The sequence below is a fragment of the Haplochromis burtoni genome, unplaced genomic scaffold, assembly GCF_018398535.1.
Source record: "Haplochromis burtoni strain Fernald_Lab_line unplaced genomic scaffold, NCSU_Asbu1 Contig_45, whole genome shotgun sequence".
NCBI lineage: Eukaryota > Metazoa > Chordata > Actinopteri > Cichliformes > Cichlidae > Haplochromis > Haplochromis burtoni.
In genome coordinates this window covers 391,611-417,034 of record NW_024582406.1, presented here as the reverse complement: position 1 = coordinate 417,034, position 25,424 = coordinate 391,611, and the positions used below count along the sequence as shown (strand labels likewise).

At 43.9% G+C, this 25,424-nt stretch overlaps 1 protein-coding gene across 5 annotated transcripts in view; it reads right to left on the bottom strand.

The window, feature by feature from the left end:
• LOC102313818 (glutamate receptor ionotropic, NMDA 2B) overlaps positions 1 to 25,424 on the bottom strand; it is a 141,005-nt gene that overhangs the window by 86,901 nt on the left and 28,680 nt on the right. For all 5 annotated transcript variants that reach the window (XM_005940750.3, XM_042220232.1, XM_005940751.3 and 2 more), the window contains one exon: positions 15,539 to 16,177. In XM_005940750.3, coding sequence (XP_005940812.1) covers positions 15,539 to 16,177 — 639 coding nt within the window. The remainder of the gene's footprint in view (positions 1 to 15,538; positions 16,178 to 25,424) is intronic.

Genomic DNA, 25,424 nt, shown 5'->3' with positions numbered 1-25,424 from the left:
GTGCATGAGCTGCGCGTGCAAGGTGAAGGTTTGTGGCGCGGTTGTGTGAGCAGCCTGTTTCATGGTTACATCCATCGGCGGCACAAACACTTCTGTCGACGCAGTCGATGCTGCCGGCTAAGTCAGCAAGAAGAGACGCGGGACAAATTTTGTTGGAAAAAACAAAAAAAGAACAGCACTTAAACAGAAGCACGAAGAGGCTTCTCGATAACAGAAACTCCTGCAGGGTGTAAACAGGGGTGGGGGGAAAAAAAGCTGTGCTTGTGCCCAGAGATAGCTGAGTGGTTAAAGTCGGCCACCCCTGGAGCCTTGTGCCTTTCCCCCGCTGACCTTGGATCAAACGCTGACAAAATCCTCTCTTTTCTGTTTAACTCCTTGCTTTTTAGAGTCAAAGGAAAAATCACACCACTAATGAGATATCCATGTAACGATTATGATTTTTAACACGCTAGTGAGCCAGAAAAGCTCATTACCACTTTAGGTACAAACAAAAAAGGGATAGGCAAGAGGCGAGCGCAGAAATATCACTGTAAAAAAAGAACTCGATCACCAACAGCAAAAACACCTGAACAAAAGAAAGGGCCATTTTAATTAGCTCAGTCAGTTTTAAAAGGCATCTGACAGTCCACACATATTAATATGGATGCCTGAAAGACACAAGATTGAACTAACTATAGATAAAGGGGGGAAAAAGAAAGAAAATCACACTCAAAAATAGCCTCAAAGTCCACCTGACACCAGGAACACAGGCAAAGCTCGACAAATTAAGAAATTAATACCACAAGTCACTTTCTCAAATTGAGGTTAATTAACAGACTATAAGAGGATGTGGCTGTTGGCTCCACTGACCGCAGACATTTTGGATCTTCCAGAATTTGCACTAAGAAGAGATGGTCAGCTATAGAAAGAGAAACACATCATGTTTACTTCAAGTTGCTGTAACAGCAAAAAAGAACCCCAACCCCAACAAACCCTCTGTCCACTGTTAGCACATACAGGTGTTGAATATTGATGTTATTCTCCAAGAACAGTAGGATACTAAGCTCTGTGTTTATACCCGGAGGCCTAAAAATAGTGTTAAAGATCTATAATACACAAGCAACCATCTTGAGGGAATCATCCGCTGTTACATAACAGCCAAGACATATGTCTGTACGACCGCTGTTTTGTACCTCGAGGTGGAAGCATGTTTCAAGACGATAATGGCCTTGATACTAAGTGCTCTATGAACACAGGAGAAACCGGAACATCGCTGGAACTTCAGCAAGCACATAGAAATACGGATTTCCAAGTAAAAAAGATACTCAGAAGTTGAAATCCAAGGACATGTTAAACTCTGGGGGGAAAACATGACCCTTACATTTTCAAGTAAAACGTGTGGTCGCATAAATCATGTTGTACAAGGAGCAAGATCTAATCGTGCAAACCTGGCCTCTTGTCTTTCTCGCTGGCTTCGCTTCCCGAGATAAAAGTTCGGCTCAGCATGCTGGAGAATCAACGGCGATGCCCACATGCTGTAGGTAGGTGCTACTATCGACTGGCTCTCATCCAGACCGAGGAGATAATACGGCACAGACGTGATGTTATTGCTTCCACGTTCCTATCGAACGAGGTAACCTTGGCATGAGTAAGAGCACAATGCTAGTACAGTATCAGCTGTGATTCTGTCTGTGTAAGAGATGCACACCACAACGTTAGAGGCATAAACTTTAAACACGAATTACGGCCCATTGTTTGCTGAGAAAACACAGTTACAACGCGTTTAATCTGAAAGCGTCTCTTTAGAAAGCCATTGGGTTCGTTTATGAGATGCATGCATGTGTATGGGATTGGTTTTTTTGTGTTGTTGTTGTTGATGTGCTAGTTGATGTCCTAGTACAGAGCGTTCTTTCTATTAGCATATTGCATTGTACAAAAGCCCCCCCTCCGTGCCCGGCCGCCTCATGCCAATAAAAGTCTATTAAGCCTGTTTGACTTTGGTAATGCAAATCAGCCTTCAGAGGAGAAGAGAGGAGCTCTGGTCCACCCAACAAGTGCTTGACACAACACTGATGTGCCAGAGAACTAATGCAAATAACTTTAATGCCCAGTGGGGGTTGTCTTAGTGATAATGATAACGACCATAACTTCTGGTACTGAACATTGAAATGGTGTTAGAGATGATCAAAAAAAAGCTCACAAATGCTTGTAGCTGTGTGCAGCTACACTGTACTGCTTTCTACTTCTTTAATGCCTCCTTCAGTTCTTCATCAACCATTTTTAGCTAAAACGGCAATGCATGCGCTAGTCTGTTGGTTACTCCACCACTTCAATAAGGCTTCGTGGATTTTTATGGCACTGGGTATAAACACTCTTGCTGGCTAATATTGACTTTCCAATCAGATGTTATTTAATGCCACTTACAGGCAAAAGAGTCAAATATATCCTGCAAAACATATCATCAGCTACCAGACAGGTTGGCAAAGCGAGCGAGGGTGAGTGTCTTCTTCTCTAGTGCTTGCCATTTGCACGACTTGAGTTTAATGCGGTGACAGCTGTTTTTCAGGCAGCACGTCAGCCATATTGGCAGCAGATTTGGAGTTTTTTGAACATCACAAGGGCATAACTGATTGCAACAAAAAATAGTCACCATGGGTAGCAGCATGCACCAGCGGCTACATAACTTCCTACAGAGCTGAATTTAATTTGTAAACTCCAGAAAGTTATCCTGCTTTCTGCCACAAGTTGTTTAATGGTTAAAGGCTATGGTAAAAATAAAAGGGAGCATCCAAATTCAGCGATTTCCCCGTGATTGCGTTTCGTTTTTGCTGTCCGATACCATTTGAAAGCACTTGCAGCTTGTATCATTAGGGTGAAGGACACACAAGAGATTGAACTCTATTAATTGTGTGACTCTGTTATATTTAAGTATCCTGTTTGCAGTTTTAACAGTGTGATTATTTATTTATTTTTACTAAATCCATTGTCATTGTCACATCAGAGTCTGAACATTCGCAGAAAATTGCAATCCCCCAAATTGCTGGAGCATAGTGAATCATTCCAGTAATTACAATACAAAAATATGGCTACCATCTATTGATTATCAATGCAAGGATGAAGCGTATTCGTGATGTGCTGGCAGCCCAGTCCTTCGCGCTGTACCGATAGTGTCCACAAAGTGAGCAATATACATGCCGGAGGTGTATTTTTCCTCTCGGAGTATTGTCTATTTATCACATCTGACTCATATGTCTGTGTACTGTATCTGTAAATGTGTTTGTATGGAAGCTGAAGGCCGGGCAGATTGCCTGCCGGTCGACGCGCTAGGACGAACTGCGGGGTTGTGGGTAAATGCGGAGAGACGGAGGGAGTGAAGACTAAAGAGGAGGTAGTGTTTGCTGTAATTTAGGAGAACAAGGGAGGGGATGGGCAATATTTACATTCATCACAGGAGCTCGCTTCGCTTCAATTCACATGACGTGAGAAAGTGAGAAAGGGGAAGGAGAGCGCCGAGCGGTTTGAGATAAAAAAAAAAAATAGAGAGGGAGAGACGAGACAGAATGGGGTTGAGCAAAAAGATCTTTTTTGTGTTTGTTTTCTTTTTTTTTTAAATTCTACCCCAGAAATACTTTAGTGAAGAAGCATCTATAAATACAAGGCACCGGGCTTTCAAACCTGAGCAAATATGATATTCTTGCCAGTCAAACAGTGCATTTTTCTATTTGTAATTATCGGGTAAACCACAGTGCCCTTTGAGCAGCTTTTAAAACAAACTGCACAAAAAAAGAGGAAAAATGAGCTCGCTCCTGTGATTTCACCATCTGCAAACTCACATCCGAGCACAGATTTCGATTTATTTACCGTAATGATTACATTCACTGCAGAGCTGCGTTTCTCTTCCCTCCTGATCCGCCCGTACGTTGCGGGGAACAAACGGGGTCTGGCCTGCTTCTTTCCCACCTGGAATCCATCTTGGGGAGAAAACCTTACACACCCAAAGAGATTGGACTGTCACCCGGGAGGCGCACGGCTTGTGCGGACGTGTGAAAACGTTTGCCATCACGTTTAAGGTATATGTGAGCTTGGACGGCTGCGAACATGGAGGAAGGGGGAAGTTAAGTCAGCATAAACGTGGAAGACAAGGGTGTCCAGGGTTGAATAATTTTTACTCTGCAGGTCAGCAGGAACACATCTGAACATATTGGTCTGATGTATAGGCTGCTGCGTGCAGCTGCAGCTGTGTGTGTGTCACAGCATGTGGCTCTGATGACGGCCAGCTTGGCTCAGCATTGGTGAGTAATTGAGTGAGCACATTGTGGTCTTACGCCTTTCTTGTTCCACATCCCTGCCTCTTGACTACATATCCCCCTCCTTTATCCCTCCATCTGCATTTCTCCTTCCCCTCTAGCATCCTAATTTTGTCTATTTCCTGTCTTCCTCCTCTGCTATTTTTTCTCCCACCAACCGATGCAGGGCTTGTAACAGAAGAGGCCAAAGGTGAAGCAGAGCGTGGACGCCGTAAGGGCAGGTGAAAGGAGGCAGAACCTGTTGACTAAATAAAGCATCGGGGGGAAAACTTGGATTAAAACTGTTCACAATGACACATGGGCGATAACATTTCCATGTATTGACTGCGCTCAAAGCTGTTACTGTTCTATAAAATGCTATTGTACATATAAATGAATCCAAGCAAACTGCAATTAAAAATAAAATCGACTTACTGATGTCGCGCAGCAGATTTGTTTAATTTATGACCAGCGCAGCGTGACCAAAAGCCTTGATAGAACTTAATCGAATGTGAATATATTTGCTATTATGTGGCATCTATTATTATTAGAAATGGTCTTGTTGGATCGTCTATGATGATCCAGCACCAGTGTTGGTCAAGTTACTTGAAAAAAGTAATCAGTAACTAATTACTGATTACTTCCCCAAAAAAGTAATCCCGTTACTTTACTGATTACTTATTTTCAAAAGTAATTAATTACTTAGTTACTTAGTTACTTTTTAAAAACACGATTTACAACCTGAAGAGGTGATAAAGTGATAGATCTTTCAGCCCAATTCTACTTTTTCTACATAATCCATCATACAAAATGTAATCAAATGAAAAGTCTCTTTTTTAACTTGTTTTATCAGTTTTAATCTTTTAACTTTATGCATCAAGCAAAAATTAAATTATATGCAACATTCTCTGACTGGAAGAAATTTGTTTAACATTTAAACCTATTTTCTGCACATTCCAGCACATAAAATAAAATATTTTTTTGTGTTTACACTCAGTCTTTCAAATAGATGCAAGTAAAACACAGCAGAAAATAAATAAAGTCAAAGACTCAGCGGTCCTGTTGCTCTATTTTCACCTGTAAAGCAGCACTGCGGTAGGCGGAGGTTTACCCTGGTGCAGGTGAGCCGCGGTCAATGGAAGAATCCACGAGTTTCTCTGTGAATTTCCCATTACATCATAGCGCACTCAGCGCTTGCTCGGAAGTTTAGGGGTTTTTTTCGCTGTAAAAAGAAGTTTTCTTCCCACGTACGATGGACGCTAATGTTTTTGTCACTTTTTATGGAATCAAATCATTCTCCCGCACTCAATATGTGATCCATTGTTGATCTGCACACAGCTGTTGTCTCTAACGGCGCACTCGCTTACGTCACTGTTGTGAGACATTCTCGCAAAAAATCACGGTTTTAGTAACGCAGCGTTACTACGGGAAAGTAACGGTAATCTAATTACCGTTTTTGCAATAGTAATCCCTTACTTTACTCGTTACTTGAAAAAAGTAATCAGATTACAGCAACGCGTTACAAGTAACGCGTTACTGCCCATCTCTGTCCTGCACAATGAGTTGAGTTGTTGTTTTCACTTCCTGTTCTCTTCCAGATGGTTGAGGATGTAGGATCTTCACCTTACAGTACAAACTACCTTGAGAAGACTGTTGTTAAAGTTTGGTGCTATGCTAATTAAAGTAAACTGAATATTAGCACCGGCTGAGCAGGCGACCAGACCGATCATGACCCGAGGCCCTCCGTCTTCTCCCACTCTCTCTCTCTTCACTGTGCCTTCTAATAAAGAAGCCCAAATATTTAATCTAATGGAAATGCAGTCTCCCATCTTCTCCGTATTTTCTCTCGCTCATATCCAGAGCACGTTGAAATCATACTTGCTGAAGTCGTGGAGGATTTGAGCGCTGACATGACCAGACAGGCAGTGTGAGTCACACAGAGCGATCCTCCTATCTCAGACTGTACCTCTCGACTCGCAGACTCTGAAACCAAGTTGCTACTGCATAAACAGACCTCGAGTCTCAGCGCCGTGTTCAGCGGCAGTTTCATTTTGCTCTTGCGCCTCGTCACGACGCCAGAAAAAAGCGCTCAGAGACTGACACGCAGTTTAAAAGTGGTGAATATTCATGACTATCCTCATGAATATGTATGTTTTCTTAGAGTAATTACTATTATTTCTGTTGTTTTGTTTTTTATTTCTTTAAATGCACGTGATGATTTCCATCTCGTACCTTTCTAACAGACTGGGAAACATGAGCTGAATGTTTTTGTTTTTGTGACACAAAACTTGGCTAAATTTGACCAAGTAGTACAAACTAAAGTCTAATTCAGATGCTGCCAAGTTTTTCAGTGCTCCTGCGCCTTCCCAGTAAATATACTCATAAGGCAACTTGAGTGAAGAGCCGATCTATGTTCAAATCATACTCACTACACCTTTGACCGGGACTCTGATCAGTGAGATGAACAATCATGGATCAGCTGGGAAATGTCAACAGGGCAATGTCATAACCTTGCACCGGGAAGAGCAGCAGAGATTGTGACTGGACAGATATAAAGACTTGTAGGGAAAAGGATCATCCTAGATCCTGCAGATGTAGCAGGAAGGTGTAGCTCTTCATCAGTATCCCAAGTGTCGTTAGACAGTAATTAACTAGGGTTCAGAATTTGCACCACTTCTGTCCCCTCTCCATATATACTGTATAGAAAAGGACTGACTCATCCCAGCCTATGAACAGATAGCGGTACATTCCCTTTCCACCCCTGAATCAGGGCGGAGGCAGGCAGAGATAAGACTAATAAGAGTCCCAGCAAAGGGCTGGTGTAAAGGTCCACAAGAGGCTAGGAGGGAAGGATGGAGGTTGGAGAAGGGGCGGATAAGAAGGGAGGAGTTGCTTAGAGTAGATCATGGTGGCAGTGGTTGGGTGAAGTGGGAAAAGGATGGGAGTGTTCGATTATTTGTGTCTAGAGGAAGGAGACGTTTGGGTGTAGAGGCAGTAGTCATGAAAGGAAAGTACAGAGGGACAGAAGATGAGGCTGATGCAGTTAGTAATAAAGTAAGAGGGAGAAGAGGAAGAGGACGGGGAGAGGCTGAGGCAGGGTGTAAAGGCATGTCCAAAGGGATGGCTGGTGTGGAAGGAAAAGGTGTGGTCCCATACCGGAGGGACAGAGAGTGAAAATTAAGAAAAAGGAGGCCAAGTGAGGAGGAAAAGAGAGGGGAGGGGCGAGACTGAGACAATGCCTGAACCTGAGGGGAGGTAAAGAAAAGGAGGCGAGGGATGGATGAACTGTCCCGGTTTAATGCACCATTCCTGACAAATTTCGCTCAGTTCTGCCGGCACCTGAGAACAGGGAGAGGCAGGTGAGTGACAAGGTGTGGAAAACAGGGGGCAAGGAAGGTGGATTAACCCATACATCTAGTGTAAATCTGTCCGTCTGGCTCATGAGCTGCCACGGGACGAAGGAGACCATCTACAACAATCCAATTTCACAAATCAAGATGGAGAGGAAGAGTAAAACAGCAGAACGTTACAACCTGATGAATGAAAAGACCGACAAATCAGCATTCAGCGTTTTTTTTCTTTAATCAATCTTCAGGTATTAAAATAAATTAAAAATCACAGAGTGAAAAGTGAGTCAGGTTCAGAGAGGGAGAGGTGTAGAATGAAAAGTTGTGGAGCAGGTTTAAAAATGGCCACATTCTAAATGGTCGGAGTAAATTGAGACCAACAGGGTTAGAAAATAGGACACATAAATTTAGGGCTCTCGATACTTTTCACTACCTCTTCCTAGCTCCCTCTCTCGCTCGAGGAAAGGAAAGGGGAACACACACACAGTGGGCTGTCACATTTTCTAAACCAGGACAATGAGAAGGTAACAGACTACCGAGGGGACATTTCCATGCAGAAATTAAGAAAACTTTCTATAGTTTTGGATTTATCCTCTTCCTGTAAAGCTGGGGTGTCAAATATAAGGCCCGGGGGCCAGAATAGGCCCGGCAAAGACTCCAACCCGGCCCATTGGAGTGTGTTGGAAAATGTAAAGGAGGGCACAAAGTTGGGAAATTTAACCTTATTTTAAGACGTTTTGCAGCTCCCCCATATTTCATACTAATTAAGGTAATTAAGTAACAGTTAAACAACCAAATGGCTGTTTTTTCACTGTCAAACTGAGAAGTTTCTATTTTCTTACAAAGAGTTACAAAACAAAAAATGTTTTCTGTGAATTGACCAAAACTATCTGTTTTATTTTTATTTTAAGTCTGGGCAATGACATGCGTTTTTATGCATCATTACACATTTATTTCTTATAGTTTAAGCCCAAAAAGTCATGCTGGCAGATTTCTTTCATTTATTACAGCAGTATTTCTTTATCATGAGGCATACAGTTGAAATTGCACTTCTTTTTTCTACGTTATGATATCTCAGGGATTAAAAGTGTAATTAAACTTCTTTACACTGGCAGAAAGGGTGAGCTACAATGGTCTGGCCCATTTAAGATCAAAGTAGGCTGTATGTGGACCACGATGTAAATTTCGGGATTCAGCTGAGCGTTTACATTAGCATTTTTTTGTGTAACGGTAAAAAGTATATATACAATCTCGAAACACGTGCAAAGTTCCAGAAAAAGAAATCTCCCAGTAATCTTTTTGCATTTGAAAGCTGTCGTTTGGGACACTGCTACAGGCACACAGACAGTAAATGAGCTGACCGAGATGCACCTGGGGATGAAACCAAAAAAAATAAGGAAAAGAAAGTAAAGAGAACATAGCTGGGATGAAAGGATAGATCAGAAAGCTGTTAGATGGGGTTCAATATGCTTTGCTGGACACAAAAAAATAATAAAATCCACAAATGAATTGAACAATTAGAGGCGAGGGACACAGATGAGAGACTGGAACAGACAGAAACAGAATGGGGGGGAGGCAAAAAATAAAAACAGACAAAGAGAAACTCGGAGAGAGAGAGAGAGCGACGTCAGGCAGAGGAACACTCGCTTTTTAATTCTCTTATCGTTTACAAATTGCTCCTAATTGCATCTATGTTTTAGCGAGGACGCGGTCCTGCCAAGCCGAACGGCACATTACATTAATAGAGTACAGGACCTCGGTGATTGCTACAACAATAGGTGCTATTGTAGGACATTAATTGGGAATATAAATGCAGAAACGTTTATGTTCAACCGCCCCGGATAAAAACCCCAAGAGGGCACGGTGAGCGTACAGAAACGATGCCTAAACAAGTCTGTTTCTTTTGGGGCCCAAAATTTGAAAGAACAGCTCCTCCTAACTATAGGGTAAAACGTAAACACAGAGAATGACCGGAACATGCTTCTTCAGAGGTACGGGCGTTAATTGCACCACTGAACTCCCTCTTGGCGCTGTGATTAAATGGTTCAACTGGCTTACTTGCGCACTCCACGGCAATTACGTCTGGCTCCGGTTCAACATCAGCCCGGTCTCCTCTGAACACAAAGGCACGCAGACGGGGACGACTCGCGCTCGTACACGAAATTGCTCTCTCTCTCTCTCCCCTCACAAAAGGCTCGGGACACCCGCAGTGCAAATGACCACGTTTGGAGCGGTGAAAACGGCTGAATTATTTGGGCAAAAGTTAATTGATCGCATCCTGCTGTTTGGCTTCTGAAGAAAGCTGCCAGTCGCACAATGGATGCGAGGGAACAGATTTGTTTGTGTGCCCGAGCGCCCGAGCATCCCCCCGTGGATGCTTTGTGTGTGGATGCGATGGTGTCGTGGAAACAGTTTAGACTTTCTTAGAATATCTGTTTAATGTGCATCCATTAATCCCCCTTGTGACACATGTTACTGTACATTTATGGAGGGAAAAAAGCATGTGTGCCATCATTTTGCATCCTCCTGCATGTGTGCAAATGCTATTCATATTATATTACAGTTTCCAGTAATCAGGGTTGGCTGCGTTCCCCTTTTTCTCGTTAATTGCTGACGATCTTATAGCTAAATCCTATGCACAAGCAGATGCTATCTCCAACCTAATCTACAACGACTGCCTCCTCCCTCAGATTGGTTCACTATTCTTGTTGCGTAGTGGCCCTGGGGGTGATCGGCAACAACTACAGCTATTTGTGCCACTACAAAGCCGTACCTTCTAGACAAGCTGAGGAAAATAGCGCCGCATGTCTTGATAATATGAGCATTAGCCAGAGCTTTAGATCATGCTGATTACTGCAGTCCAACAGACACTGTAGTGCTACAACAAACAGGGTGGTGCTGGAAATCACTAGTGACAAAAGGACTGGCAGCTACAGTCATGTTGGCTACATAAACACAAACACACAGATGCCTATAGACCCGCACGCACTTAAACAGTTAGATGAGTGCCTGTGTTTTCTCTTTGGTTATCTTATCCAGTCTTTCACAGATGTGCGGACAGCTGTGCTCGATCCGACTTCTTCTTCTTCCTCTTCCATCCTCCTCCATCCAGGCGTAGGCAGATTCTCTTTTTGTTTGGATAGATGGCAACACCACTGCTGCAAATAGGTCTGTGTCGCTCCCCGACTCCCCTCTCTCCCTCTGTTTTCTCAGTCATGTGGCCATCCACACAAAGCACTCATCCTCTTATTTATCGTCATGCCCTCCCTCTTTCCCTCCCTCCCTCATTGATCTTACTCACTGATATAGATGTGAGAGTCTTAATGGAGGCTTAATTGTAAAGGTAAGGAAATCCCAGAAAGTTGATTCTGTTGTGGACACAGTCGGGTTTTTTGCTTTTGGGTCGGGGGTACCACGAATCTCGGGATGTACCACAATTCATTGTTCATGTTAACTTCCTAGACAAACACATAAAGTTAACCAGGGAGGGACCAACACATACAGAGCAGTATTTAAGGTTTGACTCGTATCATCATCCACTGGAGGATAAACTGGGCGTCATCAGGAGGCTACAACACAGAGCGAACACCGTTCCTGCCAGACACAACAGCCAGGGAAGGAGGAGAACAACATATCAAAGAGGCCCTGAGTAAATGTGCTTATCCCAGCTGAGCGTTTAACAAAGCTGCGAAGAGGCCAAAAGAAAGCTCCGGGTGATTCAGAAGAGAAGAAAAACGAACGCTGCCCAAGCAAAAACCATTGGTGATCCTTTATGTGTCAGGGGTATCGGAACAGCTGAGATGCATTTGTTCAAACCCCAAAATGCTACAAAAACGGGTTCACCCGAAGGATCAGGTCCAACAGCATAAACTGGGCAATACAGTGTTTGTGGTTCCTGGGAATTATATATCAGGGAAACCAAGGAACCTCTGACAAAGTGGATGGCACAAAATAGAAGAGCAACCTCATCAGGATAAGACGCTGCTCTGTATTTACACCTAATGGGCCTGTAAGTGTAAAAAGAAGGCTTGGTTCTTGGTTTGAATGAGGAGTCAAAGAGTCCATTTACGTGAAAAGGGAATGACCATCGTTGAACCAAGGAGGGGATCTACAATGTGGTTATGGTTGGTGGTTGGTTTGTTGGTGGTTCGATCCCTGGCTGCTCCAGTCTGCATGCTCAACCCTGAGTGTCAATTTTAGAAAACGCTTAGACATGGAAGAAAACGCTTCTGTAAATGAGACAAGGATAAAATGCCTTCATTTTTGAGTAGAAGACTCATTTCCCGCAGGCCTCCTTGTATATTGAGAATCAAGAACCTAAGCTTGTGACTTATTGTTAGGCAAAGGTTTTACTTTTAGTTTTAATGTCCTAATGGAACTGTGTACCGTTTATATGAGCTGGGACTGAAGGAGTCACTTGGTTGAGTGATGAAACTTTCTAGGAGATGTGAGTACCCTTTGCCTTGATCCATCTCTCACCTTTCCCCTCTTCATCCGCCTTCTTCCTCATTTTGTGCTAATATGGACCCACCTGGATTCCTCCGCCCATGCCTTTCATCTATTTAACTCTTCCACTTTCATGCACATACACAACAAATGTGGAAGCTAGAGTCCCACTTATTCCTGGGTAATTCCTTCACTTGGAGCTTTTTGCTTGTTACGGATGTCAAACGAGTCTTAGTGTTTTGGGTAATGATCTCTGACTGTAGGCTATATCAAAGATGGATGTAACTGCTGTGATGTCACCTACTGCTTTGTGAAACCTTGACTTGAGCTGGAGTTTAGGATAAGCTATTACTAAAGTTAACTGCACATTAAAACAGATATTTGGTGTTGTCCACGTGTGCACGTGTATTTTGGTAAACTCAGCTTTTCATTTGCATCTTGGCAAATGAGATGAGCTACTCACCATTGGCATCTCAGCTGCAAATAGCCAGATATGATGGCGAGTCTGACTGAAACCACTGTGTGCAGTTTCACACCACAGATAATCCTCCATTTTGAAACATAGTATCACCGAGATTTCTAAAAGAAAATTTCTGCAATGATTCCAAACGAGTGCGCTCATGAACTCTGCAGGAAAATGTTGTGGAGGTCAGAACAGAAAGCCATTATCGCATAGACTTTTATAGGACGTCTTTGCGCACCCACAGGTATCGCCATCTGGTGGTTTTCAGACAGAATGCAGGTTTTTAGCATTGGCGTTTTTCCGACCCCAAAGCTACGTCCGTGTTTTCCGCTGTCTACTGTCTACTGAACATGTGATTCCACGAGGATCCGCTCACTTCTGGAGTCAGCCTTTAATTTAGGGAACTGCAGTTTCAGCCCCAAAGCATGTTCCTTGGTAATGATACTGCTTTGTAAGTAACACTCATGCATGCATGAAAAAGAGCATTTTTCTGATAAAGATCCAGTTTGACTCTTCACACTTACTCTCCTGCAGAGTGCCCGTTTTATGGAATTATCTTGTACCAGTCCTGAAAACTCTCCTCTCCAGCACACACTAAAACCCCAAACACAACATTCCCCACCTTCTCCGTCGTTTCCTGTTATCATCTTTCCTCGGATGTGTAATGAAAAAGGAGGGGTTATCCTGTCAACTGTAATAGCAGCATTTGGCCTTCAGTCTTGGCGGATGCACTCATTTGTGTGTGTGTGTGTGTGTGTGTGTGTGTGTGTGTGTGTGTGTGTGTGTGTGTGCGCGCAAGCATGTGATGATTAGGAGCCCTAAGATAAACGCCCCGTACTCCATCCCTATTTCCCAATCTTTGTCAGTCCATTTCCTTGAGATGCTCTCTCAGAAAAAAACACACAAATGCCAAAAGCCAATTTTTCTTAAGCTCTATAACTCTGCCTTTCATTTTATCTTCCATACTTTATCGCTTTTTCTCCATCGCAGCTGTCCGCGAGAGAGGAAACTTTCCCCCTTCCTCTTCCTCTCTCTTTATCTCTCTCAGCACCTACCACTCACTTTTAGACACAGTATCCCCCCCCTCCCCTCAAGTCTGAATGGTCTTAAACTGACTACTTTTGTGCCCTCTGGCCACATCTGCCCGTCTCGTCTACAGGCAGCCCCCATCTGAACCCCACCTGATCCACGTCCCGCCTCTCCCTTCCTACCCACTTTCCCTCAAAGTAGAATTTAGTCCCCTCAGTCTCATTTCCTCCCCCCGCTATCTCAATTTCTCTATTTTCACTCATGTATTTTGCGTTCCCTCCCTCTCCTGCCTTCTGATCCTTCCTTGCTATACTTTCGGCACTCCGTTGTCTCAGCCCATTAGGCAGACACAAATCCGTTCGGGGACACTGAGCCTTGGTGCGACCTCGTCCCTCCTGACTCCCCCAGACCTCAGCGCAGCCAGGAGGAAGCTCTCAGGGGAGGCAGTCTCTGGCTTGCAGTTGGGGGAAATCCATTTAATCCTTCTCCACAAAACGCTGCTCTTTTTCCACCGCGTGGTACACTTAGGGCCACGTGCACTTAATTAACAACACCGCTGCTGCACACACACACAAACATGTTCACACGGGCCCATTCCTTCTTTCTCGTGGATTTTCTTCAGCCTGTGTTTTTGCATTCGGTGAAGCACAAATAGAAATTTTAATATTTAACACAGTTGGATGACGATTGGAGTTCTTGAAATGATTTATACAGTTTTGTTTTCTTTAAAAAAAATGTGATTAGCAGGTCTGAGTGTGGGGGTGCGTGTCTGTACGAGGACTGAACGGTGAGCATAGATGTGTCCGCCAAGCAGCAGTGTCTGCAATTGGAGTGGAGCAGTTTTAAATGGGAGCAGACGGTTCTCTGCCACTTCGCTCCTTAGAGCTCTAATGAGAAGGAACAGAGAGAAGAGTTTCGGTGGTGGCCGCTGGCCTCGGCGTGTCACTGCAGCTCACATCTCTGCTGGCGCAACGACCTGTTGCCACCAAGAGGGTACGCGGACAAACTAAAGGATGACTACATGAAGACGTGGATGGCAGAGATAAGACTGAGACGCCAGGTTTCACTCTCCGTCATAGATCTATACTTTTTTCCTTAACTGTGTGTGTTTTTTCCCAGCCAGCACCAAATGAATGAGCTGATTTTGAGAAGCGGAGTCCAAATCCAGATCCCAGGCGGACACAGATAAAGCAGCAGCAGATTGTTTTATCCCATTAGGCAGGGCGTAGTAAATAGGCAGAGATCTAGCTCTCTATTCTGGTGCAATCTCCAGCTGATCCTGTCACTGGCATCAGCTCTGTTGGCACTTTGTCTTTCAAGTGAGACACCCCAGCTTAGCATTGCTGTCTGTCTGTCTGCATGTCTGCAAACAGGAACAGGAAGGTGGTGGAGGAAGAGTCAAGAAGCCCTCTGTTACAGTCAAGCTATGCTTTCTCTGTTTTATTGAGGCTTCATTATAACATAAAATTACACGAAAGTGCTTTGTGTAATTTTTAAGTCACACTTGCACACATGAATAGTGCAGAACCACAGTTTTTTTACTTTTACTGCCAAATACAAACTCACCTATTTGATAGCAGATGTTTAAGGCCAGGGTTGCTTTCCATCACCTAGGCTACGTCTGGAGACTTTAAATCCATCTTTTGTTGATTGGAAAACGTAATCAGTCCGTGACAAGATTTCACGGGGGGAAAGCAGCGGGAACAGCGTGATTGACAGCAGCCAATCGGAAATGAAACGCAGCTGAGATTTAAGGTTAGAGTGAGGACTGGCCTTGTGAGAAGCAAAAACAGCGTTACCTTCTCCTCCAGCGTGCCAGTTTGATAAGTTGTCTGTGCCGGTCACCCAATAACAAGACAAGAATTGGAGGTGTAAGTGTGGTTTGGCATAATTGGATATTTTGTATTTTAATATTAAGACACCGCCTACACATAAATGGTGCTAATTCCTTTTTACAAAAGCTGTCCTCTTGTGTGGAAGTGACCTACCTTGGCAGCCATGATCATGGAGGAGCCTCCGCGTACTCCGAGAATGGGGATATGCGTCTGGGCTGAAATGAAGTCCAGGATCTGGGCGATGGCCTCCTGGTCAGTGTCATCCCCAAACACCACGCCCTGTAGCCAGTGCTCCGTCATGAGGTCGCAGATGCTCTTGATAATGCTCTTAGGGTCAGTCTCATTCATGGTCAGCACTTCAACATTCGGCGCCATGTGAATGAAGTCTTCCTTCTCTCGGGCCCCGGCCAGCGCTACTTCACTGGAGTTGCCCACCAGGACAACAGCGATGCTGAAGACATGCAAGATGTTGGGCAGGGCCATGTGGTGGGGAGGAGGCTGAGGGATGGGAATATAGTGGCTGCCACCGCCTCCTCCGCCGGGCTTGTCTCTCCGTGAGTGGCAGGCCGGGGGCAGGTGGAGAAGGCAGAGGAGCAGGAGAAGGAGGGACAGGCAGAGAGACGAACCGGTGCGGTGGTGGTGGAATGGCGGCGGGGGTGGATGTAGGGTTCGGACCCGTTCTTGCTCCTGAGCAACCGAGGGGGTGCCAGAGCAAGCCCTGGCATGGCCGCAAGGTGGGGAGCAGCCGCGGCATCCGCAGACAGGCATGGTGTAGGAGTGGGAGAGCAATACCTGCCGAGACAAGGAGGAGAAGAAGATGGAGATAGGAAAGAGAAGAAAAGGAGGTAGGCAGAGATTTGACAAAACAAGATGACAGAGAAGAAGGAAAGAGGAAAAAAAGAAGCGGGAGATGAAGAGAAACAGCGGTTAACAAATGAACTGCCAATCAGGGCTGGATGCATCATATGTATCAAAGCATAATTTAATGTCAGTTCAAAGAAATGGGACAAAGAAGGAAGAGAAATATCAAGACAAAGCAAACTTTAAAAGGAAAATAGAGATAAGAGATGAGGTCAAATTTCTGGTATGGATACACAGATCTGATATTTGGATCAGAAATTGGACTGACAGCGATTCGAAAAGCTACATTTCCGCCTTCAGTTCATGCAGTGTTTACTCCACCCATCATCACTTCACACCGACTAGTAGGGACGCTAACACTGCTTCAGTAACACTGATAGTGTTCCCCTGTGTGCTTTTCTATCCGGGTATGATTTTAGTACATTGGCAGCGTGTTTGTGGTCATTGCCATGCTGAAAACGAAGCTGCTGTCAATAAGATGCTTTCTCATGATTGTTCTCATGACTCATAGGTCAGTTTTCAAAATGCCTCTGAAAATGGTTAAGTACAAGGACTGAAAGAAACACTTTCAGAAAGTCTGGAGAACTGCTGTGCATGATGCTTTAGAAATTATAACAAAGCCTGGCTACTTGGAACAAACATGCAAAGAAATAAGGGATGGCTCAAGACAAGGAAGTGACAGCATGGAGGTTTGGAGGTATTTCAAATTTGTTATGCTAATTGTGTTCTGTTTGTTTGGAGTAGTTTGTGATTTAACTGCAAACTGGGTTCAGGTGAGCTGACGTGACTAAAAATGTCTTATTACGTTACATTGGGTGTAACACTTGTTAATGGTAAACAGCCTGTATTTTTCTATAGCGCTTTTTCTAGTCCCTAAGGACCCCAAAGCACTTTACACAACAAGTCATCCACCCATTCACACACTGGTGATGGCAAGCTACATTGTAGCCACAGCCACCCTGGGGCGCACTGACAGAGGCGAGGCTGCTGGACACTGGCGCCACCGGGCCCTCTGACCACCACCAGTAGGCAACGGGTGAAGTGTCTTGCCCAAGGACACAACGACCGAGACTGTCCAAGCCGGGGCTCGAACCGGCAACCTTCCGATTACAAGGCGAACTCCCAACTCTTGAGCCACGATCGCCACAGCACTTACACTTTATTATACTTATGCTTCCTTACAGCATCAACTAAATCATTGCTTCCTTCACTTCACCTGTGAGTAGTCGGATCTATTTTGTGTATGCGGAAGTAAACAAACACTGATTGCAGAGAAAAGAGGAACCGCTGCAGCAGTAAATGGGAGCAAAGCAAAAACCTGAGTTGGAGCGAAAGGAGTGCAAATGAAAAAAGGCGAATAAGCCAAATACAATTTTTGATTCGAGGTGTGTTTCATGTATTGTTTTACTAATAAAATCAGTACATATATTCTTGGATGTAATAATTTTGTTTTACAACGCTGCGTAATATCAGCAAAGATCCAAACTGTTGGTCATTTTATATTTCATCTTAAACATAAAGCACTGCTTTAGCTGCGCCTCCTCTCACACACCCACAGCGCTGGTTGCTGTCGTCATGATATAGCTTTGTTATATTTATCTTTTAATGAATATCTAGCTAAAAAAAATAGATGATATTGATTAATATTCCAGTATCAACACTAACAGAGACACACGCGACATAATGGAGCACAGTTCAGAGTTTTCAAGTATAATCTTACAAGCATCAATTATTCATGTGGACTCCTGAAGCAGCACTATAGTATAAGGATGATATAAACTCTCCCTCCAGATGAGACGCCTGAGAGTGCAGCAGAGGAAGGAGGGACGAACAGAGCGAGCGAACTCAAAAACCATAAAGGGCAGATGGAGGGAGAGACGGCTCCTCGCCAACTTCAGCTGACTGACTAACTGTCTGGAGCGAGATGACTGACACGCCGACCTGAGACGAGGACAAACCGACTAACGCCGGAATTGATTAAGGGATTGACGGCAAAGGTGCTCGGAGCAGCTCGCGAGGCTTTGATATGATACCCGCCCACCTCACTCAACCCCTATTGGCCTAGTTTAAGCACTTTCACTCGTCTGCTGTCCGTCCCTCCATCCTTTCACCTCCCTCCCACGTTCTACTTGACCGTATCTCTCTCTCTCTCTTGCCTGCTGTCTGATTCCCTCTTCCCTGCGCATTATTTATAGAGCTTTTCATTAACGAAGATGCAGAGGGGCCAGGTGAGCGACCGAAGGAAAGGAAAAGAGAGAAATCAGCGAGATCCAGAAATGATTCGAGGAGAGGTGAAAAAGACAGCTGGAGCGATGACGCCGGACATGAAAAAGAAGATGTCTGTGTTCTCTGCGTGTTTACATCTGAGTGAGTGGGAGGGCATGCGTCCTCTTGAGCTTATCAGCATATAGCTGGTGTAGGTGTAACAGTCGGAGGGAATAGATGTTCACTTTGGTTTCGTGGGCAGACATACCCAGGGCGATGGGGGTGTAGCTTCTCATAAACTTGCTTCTGAGCGGTGTATTGTGCGCGTCTCTTGTACATGACTGCCGCTAACGAGGCAGATGGAAGGTACAAAGAAGAACAAAAAACGCTAAAACAAAGCGACGCTGACAGCTAGTAAGACAGGAAATGACAGAGAGGAAGGACGAGATCGAAAGAGGGATAAAGGGACGGGCGCAGAGATGACAGAACAACTTCTTTAGCCGAGACTAATTGCTGGAGGTTCGTCAGCGCTAATTACAGGTCCCTGTGTTAATAGTCAACTGCACACCACTCTCCAGGAAGGACCCGAGAAGCGGGAGGGATGGATCGAGGGAGGGCTGATAAGAGGCATGAGGAAAGAAAAAAGGAGAGGAGGAGGGCGGGCAAAGGAAACGAAAAGAGAGGCAAACTGAGGAGGACCTCAGTGAGAGGCATAAAAGATTTTTTTAAAAAAGGAGAAAAAAAAGAGGAGCAGGAGAGAGGGGGAGAGATTAGAGAGCGGGATGGAGGAGAAGAGGAGAAACAAGAGGAAAAAGACAAGCAGAGAGGGAGCAAGAGAGAGAGAGATGCCCTCTTTGAATCTGGACTTCTCTGGCAGCACTCTGTTTCCATGGCAACAATTAAAATAAGCCTTCATGCGCACAGACACAGTTGATGGACACAGAGATACACACACGCACACTCACACATTTTGTAATAAGCATTGATCATATAAGTGCAGCAGAAGTCCAGAGCACTGCTGCGCGTCCTTAAAGTGGGTGTAGTTCACACACCAACTTATTACCATTAACATGGAGACCTTTGATACAGCCGGCATGTGAACAAACACACACACACACACACACATACAATTACTTTTTTTTATAATGTTCCTCTCCCTTTCTCTCCGCATCACATATATATTACCCTGCAGCCACACACACACACACACACACACACACCCCTGGGGTACAGATTATATTAGCCAACGCGCCGTGTAACTCCAACGATCACTCAGAAAGATGAGGCCATTAAAAAGTGCCACAGCGAGCCCAAGCTTGTTTCACAAAGAAACACAAAATGAAACTGTAGATTACACGGACGAGGCTCCGCCACCAAATGACCCCAATTCGCCGTCGCCCGGCCCTCACATCTCACCCATCATTTGCTCCATTAGCCACACGAGTGCACATCGCTGCCGTATCAGTTACACACGGATGGATCGTGGATAGCCTCCACCAGCTCAAGGCCACATAGGTTCCACCCCACTCCGACCCCAACCACACACACACACACAAAGGGAAGAACAGTTTTAGAGGGAACCACCTATAAACACTCATCTTTCTTTGCAAATGAATACCTATCTGTCCTATCTCCTATATGTGAGTGTTGGACCAAAACTTCAGGGACACCACACGTTTATACAGGAGTAACTTTAAGTGTTTAAGTGTGCCCTCCTTCTTTGGCTCTAATGAGAACTTAATTTACAAAATGGACATCATGTTTTATTCAATAAGATGTGAAACTAGCATTAGAGACCATAAACCCATTTCAAATAGTGAGATGAGGTTGTAGATCAAGGAGGCTAAAGGATCATTTTCTCACAGACTTTTATGTAATTGGTCTTTTTGCAATCATTACCGGCTGATCATTACAAAGAATGCAGACTTAAGGAGCTCCTGTTTGGGCTTTACACCATGTTCATCATCTTATATATACATTTATGGTGGGCACTTATGCCGTTCATCATACAGCAGCATAAACACACATATACTTTATTTTGTGTGTGTGCAGGTCAAGATGCTGAGGAGCCAAATATCTTCTGAGTATGCTGGAGCCCATTAACCGATTAATGGGTTAATTAACAGGAAATATATCAGCCTCTTTTATGATACTAAATTAAACTGTTATGGAAATTTTAAAATAGCCAAAGCTTAAAATAAGGTCCAGCAAATTTGTCTCTCAGGGACTATGTAAAAGCAAACCATCCACTATCCTAATGACTAGAGTTGCAATGCTGGTGTAATTTGCACAACATATTCTTATAGAGTATGAATCTATGTTTACGGTAAAATGCACAGGATCAAGGACAGGACATTTCTTATAGTCACTATTGCCTCAATCTCCATTGCTGTAATGCCACAAGACATTAGGGGCCTAGAGAACAGTTATAACAGTTCTTACGGTAAATGTTCAATCACTGATCGGTTCCTGGAGTTTGCTGGCTGCCCTCACAAAGAGGCTGCTGTACCAAAAACCTCAGTGTGTTTGACTTTTTCACTTGCCGATTGGCGCGGTTGCCTGTAGTATGCTTGAAAAAATGCTGAATTTGTCTATAAGCACTTTCTAGCTAACCCCGATCACTAGCAAAACTTATAAAAAGAAATGGAGAACCTTTGAAGTAAAAGTGGTGCCTTAAAAACAATTTATTTCAAAAAGCAAAACTTTTACTTTGAAGGCAAACTGTCTCGTTTTTCACTCCGTTTTTCCGAGCAATAGCCAGCTACCTCCAGGTTGCGTTTTTTAGGTTGTTTTTCAGATCTGGTTTGGAACTATGGATGAATGTTAGCCTGTTGCTAACTCAGGCACATGCACAGCAATATTTATTAACTCTTTTTTACCACTGGTATGTCAGGAGGCCCATTTTAGAGGCACTCTTTAGATGACTGTAACTCTGTTACAGTTTGTGCTAGAGACAAAATCCAAATGGTTTCGGAAAGAAGGGAAGACAAGCTTTACAGGGATGTATCAGAGCAGCATAAGACACTCCCACTGTCTGAAAGAATTAGCCTGAACACAAACAGAAAAATAGATTTCACCATGTGTGCTTCACATTACCATCATTCCTCAAACATTTTGGGATAGAGAGAAAATTCAAAAGGCTCCTGAAATTATAATATAGTTCCAGGCAGCCTGTTTGATCCTTGGATGATAATAGGTTAATGTGCACTGTCCCTGTTAAAAATAAAAAATAAAAAAACAATAAAATAAAATCAACCAGTTAGGGAATACACATTTTTCCCCAAGTGATTTGGTGTTGCCAGGGCGCCACTGACCGGTCTCTAGGAATGTGTGACTGGGGCCTCACTCAATTAGGCAGGAGGACACTGTTTCCAGTAGTTATGCATCCCAACCAAAAAAAGCCTGCTGTTACTAAGTGTGCCCAAATGGCCAATAAACCAGGAAGAGTAGGCCAACACGGTGTCACAGTCTGCAGATTATGCAGACTGCACAGAGCGTAATGATGAGGACCCAAAACGCAGACACAGAAAGCAGGCAGGACATAACAGAAAGTACACAAGGCAAAAACACAAAGCCCCAGAGGAGAAGCACAGTCTGCAACATAAAGTCCAAAAAGGAACCACAAAGTATAAGCACAGGAACACTGATCAAGAAACCACACAGGACATGAAAACAGACACTGAGAAAGACTAAGGAGAAGACCACTATATATACAAAAAAGCGCAACGAGGAGAGCTGGACACAGCTGGGGAAAACAAGACAGCTAAACTGAATCAGAAAATGAGTCGGGGTGGGGGGTAAAACTAAAAACAAGGCACAAGGGACAAAATGACTATCAACATAAAGCATGAAAACACCTAAAACAGAGACAGCGACTTAACAAGAAGACACGGGGAGCACAGGGGAGGAAGGATAAACTGAAAACAGGAACAACAAGACTGCAAAACTAAGAAAGCCTGAGAATGTAAAACTAGATCAAATCACCCAGGAAATAAAAATCAAGCAGAAAATAAAGCCCATAACTCAAAACGCTGCGCCAAAGACATACGGCTCGTACTGCTGCAGGAATTTGAAAGAGGAAGGGACGCAGATATTGTAGTGCCATAATTGGCTTCCCTGTTCATCTTTTTGCTGTTATTTTGGGGGCTTTGCTACCTATAAATCACATGCTTCTAACTAACAAAGAGTCCACAGGGTAAATGTTACAGGGAAGGTCATGAAGCTGTCCACTATGAAAAAAAACCCCCAAACACACACAAAATATGCAATCAGGAAAATTGTCTTTCATGTCAATCAGAAAAGACAGTTTCTATTTAATATATCTGACTGAACAGCAATCTGTTCCAATCACAAGATATTCTCCTTTTGCAGCAATAAATCCACACAGGACGGGAAACACTGCTGCCAAGAAACGGTTTGTGTGCTTGCGGGTAGTATAATTGTGTGTATAGCTGATGAATTTAGTTTGAAAGGTTGCGAACAGCACTCGCAGTGGCCTGCTCTCTCCCTAATGCGTTTTTAGAACTGACATTTATGTCTTTTGTCCAAATGAAAGCCAGCAGGAAGAATGTCTCCTCGCCGCTAAGCTTTACTGAAGAGACACCTTTTGATTTGAACTTGATCCGCCGGCACCTGACAATATTAGGAACATCTTTCGATTGTTGGCAGCGTTTTGAGGAGGCGAGCCCCTGCCGCCCCGGGGGACGTGACCGGGCCACATAGCGGGTCACCGCGCAGCATACTGATGAGAGGAGAAATCAGCTGGACGCCAGCATCGCTGCCAAACCTACAATACGTGAGCATGTGATAGAAATGGTTGTCTAATGTGTGAACTCATTATAAACCTGCTCTGATAAATATTCATGCAGACTGTCTGTGCAGCCCACTGTGGAGGTGGAAGGTGCTGTGTGTGTGTGTGTGTGTGTGTGTGTGTGTGTGTGTGTGTGTGGGTGTGTGTGTGTGTGTGTGTGTGTGTGTGTTTGGGCCTGTGTCTGAACATGATGTTCTGATGCAGCCACTCACCAGCCCCCTCAGCAAAGCAGACCGGCCAGGCTTTGCAGTCACATGTTCACTAGGATTCAGGACCAATCTACTGACATAATGGTCTCTATTTCCAGAAAAAGGGGACACTGAAGCACCCATCGTGCCCTTCCTCCTCAATTCCCTCCTTATCTTTCTTCCATTTTAACTCGGTGTAACCCTTTCGTTCTCTCGCTTTATAGTTTTGTCTCTGAACAATGCTTCCTCTCAGTTCTCCCACTTATCTCTCTCTTGTGCTCGCACTCTCTCATCACGCTCTTCTCATTATGTGGTAAGTGTCAGGTTTGTCGATGGCGTTATTTGCATGAAAACTGGAGGACAAAGGCGCTCGGTCATTTTTCACAATTATTGCCCAGTTTTGATATTTGGAAAGACATGCAGACGATGGCATTCAAATGTCTATGGCGCATGTACATTATCTTAACCGCCAAGTCAGGCGCGCTGCGAAGGCCTCATTTCTCCTTTTAATTGAAATAAGAATGTCACGAGGAGAGGCTCGTACGTCAGGAGCTGCAGCGCTGAGGATAAGCACCGGGAGTTTGAGAAATAGCCCGCTTTTGCACACTGGAGGCTACTAACGAGTGTAATTCGTTTGTCAGTCCGAGCTTGTGATTTCATTACAGCACACAAATGTTCTGCAAGGGGAAAAGACTATTTTTAACAGCTGTAATCGAAGGCTGTTGAGTTGTTTGGCATCACATTGCGCGTTCTTTGTGATCCAAGGCTAAACCCTCAGGCAGCACCTTGCTGACAGGTGATGAAAGAAAACGTTACCTGGACAACCTCTTTGACCACACAGCAGCGAGACACGGGGGCGGTTGATCACACACACACAACTGGTGACACTGTGGTGGGTGGGAGGAACGGAGCAGACTACTCAGGCCTTAAGCTGAAATCCTTGTTACCTTCAAGTCTTTATTTAAAAATAGTTTATAAGTTTATTTCTATTTTTACAGGTTTGAGATTAGGTGTTGTTGAGGAAAGTAGTCTATGATTACGCCTCTGCATGCATTTTATACTGTATTTATAATTGGAGTGTATGTGTATGTAAGTTTAGTTCTGTACGGCTTCTGCTGTTGTCGATGCTTTTGCTGTGAAGGTAGGTAGGCAGGTAGAGTACTGGGCAACCTAACTGACATCCCCTCTGCAGAAATCCCACTTAGAGAGCCGCACTGTGTTATTTTACGCCATTTTTGTCTGGACAAGATGTGGTTTGACATTAAAAGTGAATCTCTCTGTCTGACTTTCTTTGCAGCTGCTGCAGAACTGGTGAGAAGGTCCTGCTCAAGGTTAATACTCCATTTTCAGAGTAATGAGGTTCAGGTAGCCTCTGGTGCAAACTACTAATAATAAATAGTTGTTATTCCTTCATTTATTTATACAGATATGTTGGCAGTGTGTTTATGTTCAGTTAGAACAGTTGTTATAATTAGAGCAGGAGTGATATGATGAGTTTTAACATATCAGTCATTGTTAAGTACAGAAGAGAAGAGAGAAACACCCTTCAAACCGCTTTTCAGTGTTGCGCTTGCATAGTTTGTCCACCAGGGGGCTCTCTGCAACTTTCCTGCTGACAACAGGTGTTTAGAGCACTACAAACATACAGCTGATCAGAGCAGAGTTAGGCAAAGCCTAAACGAGCAATCCACCACTTGTTGTGACAATAAAGCAATATTATTTTTAAGATTGATTGTCATATTAACTTAGTAAGGACAACTACACTTAACAAATGTTACATAAATGTGTTTATTTTTCATGTGTCTGAAAGAAATGGGTTTTTTAAAATTACCAAATATCTGTATTGCATCAGTTTTTAAAATCCTATATCAATCGTGCTTCAGCGATAGATAGATAGATAGATAGATAGATAGATAGATAGATAGATAGATAGATAGATAGATAGATAGATAGATAGATAGATAGATAGATAGAT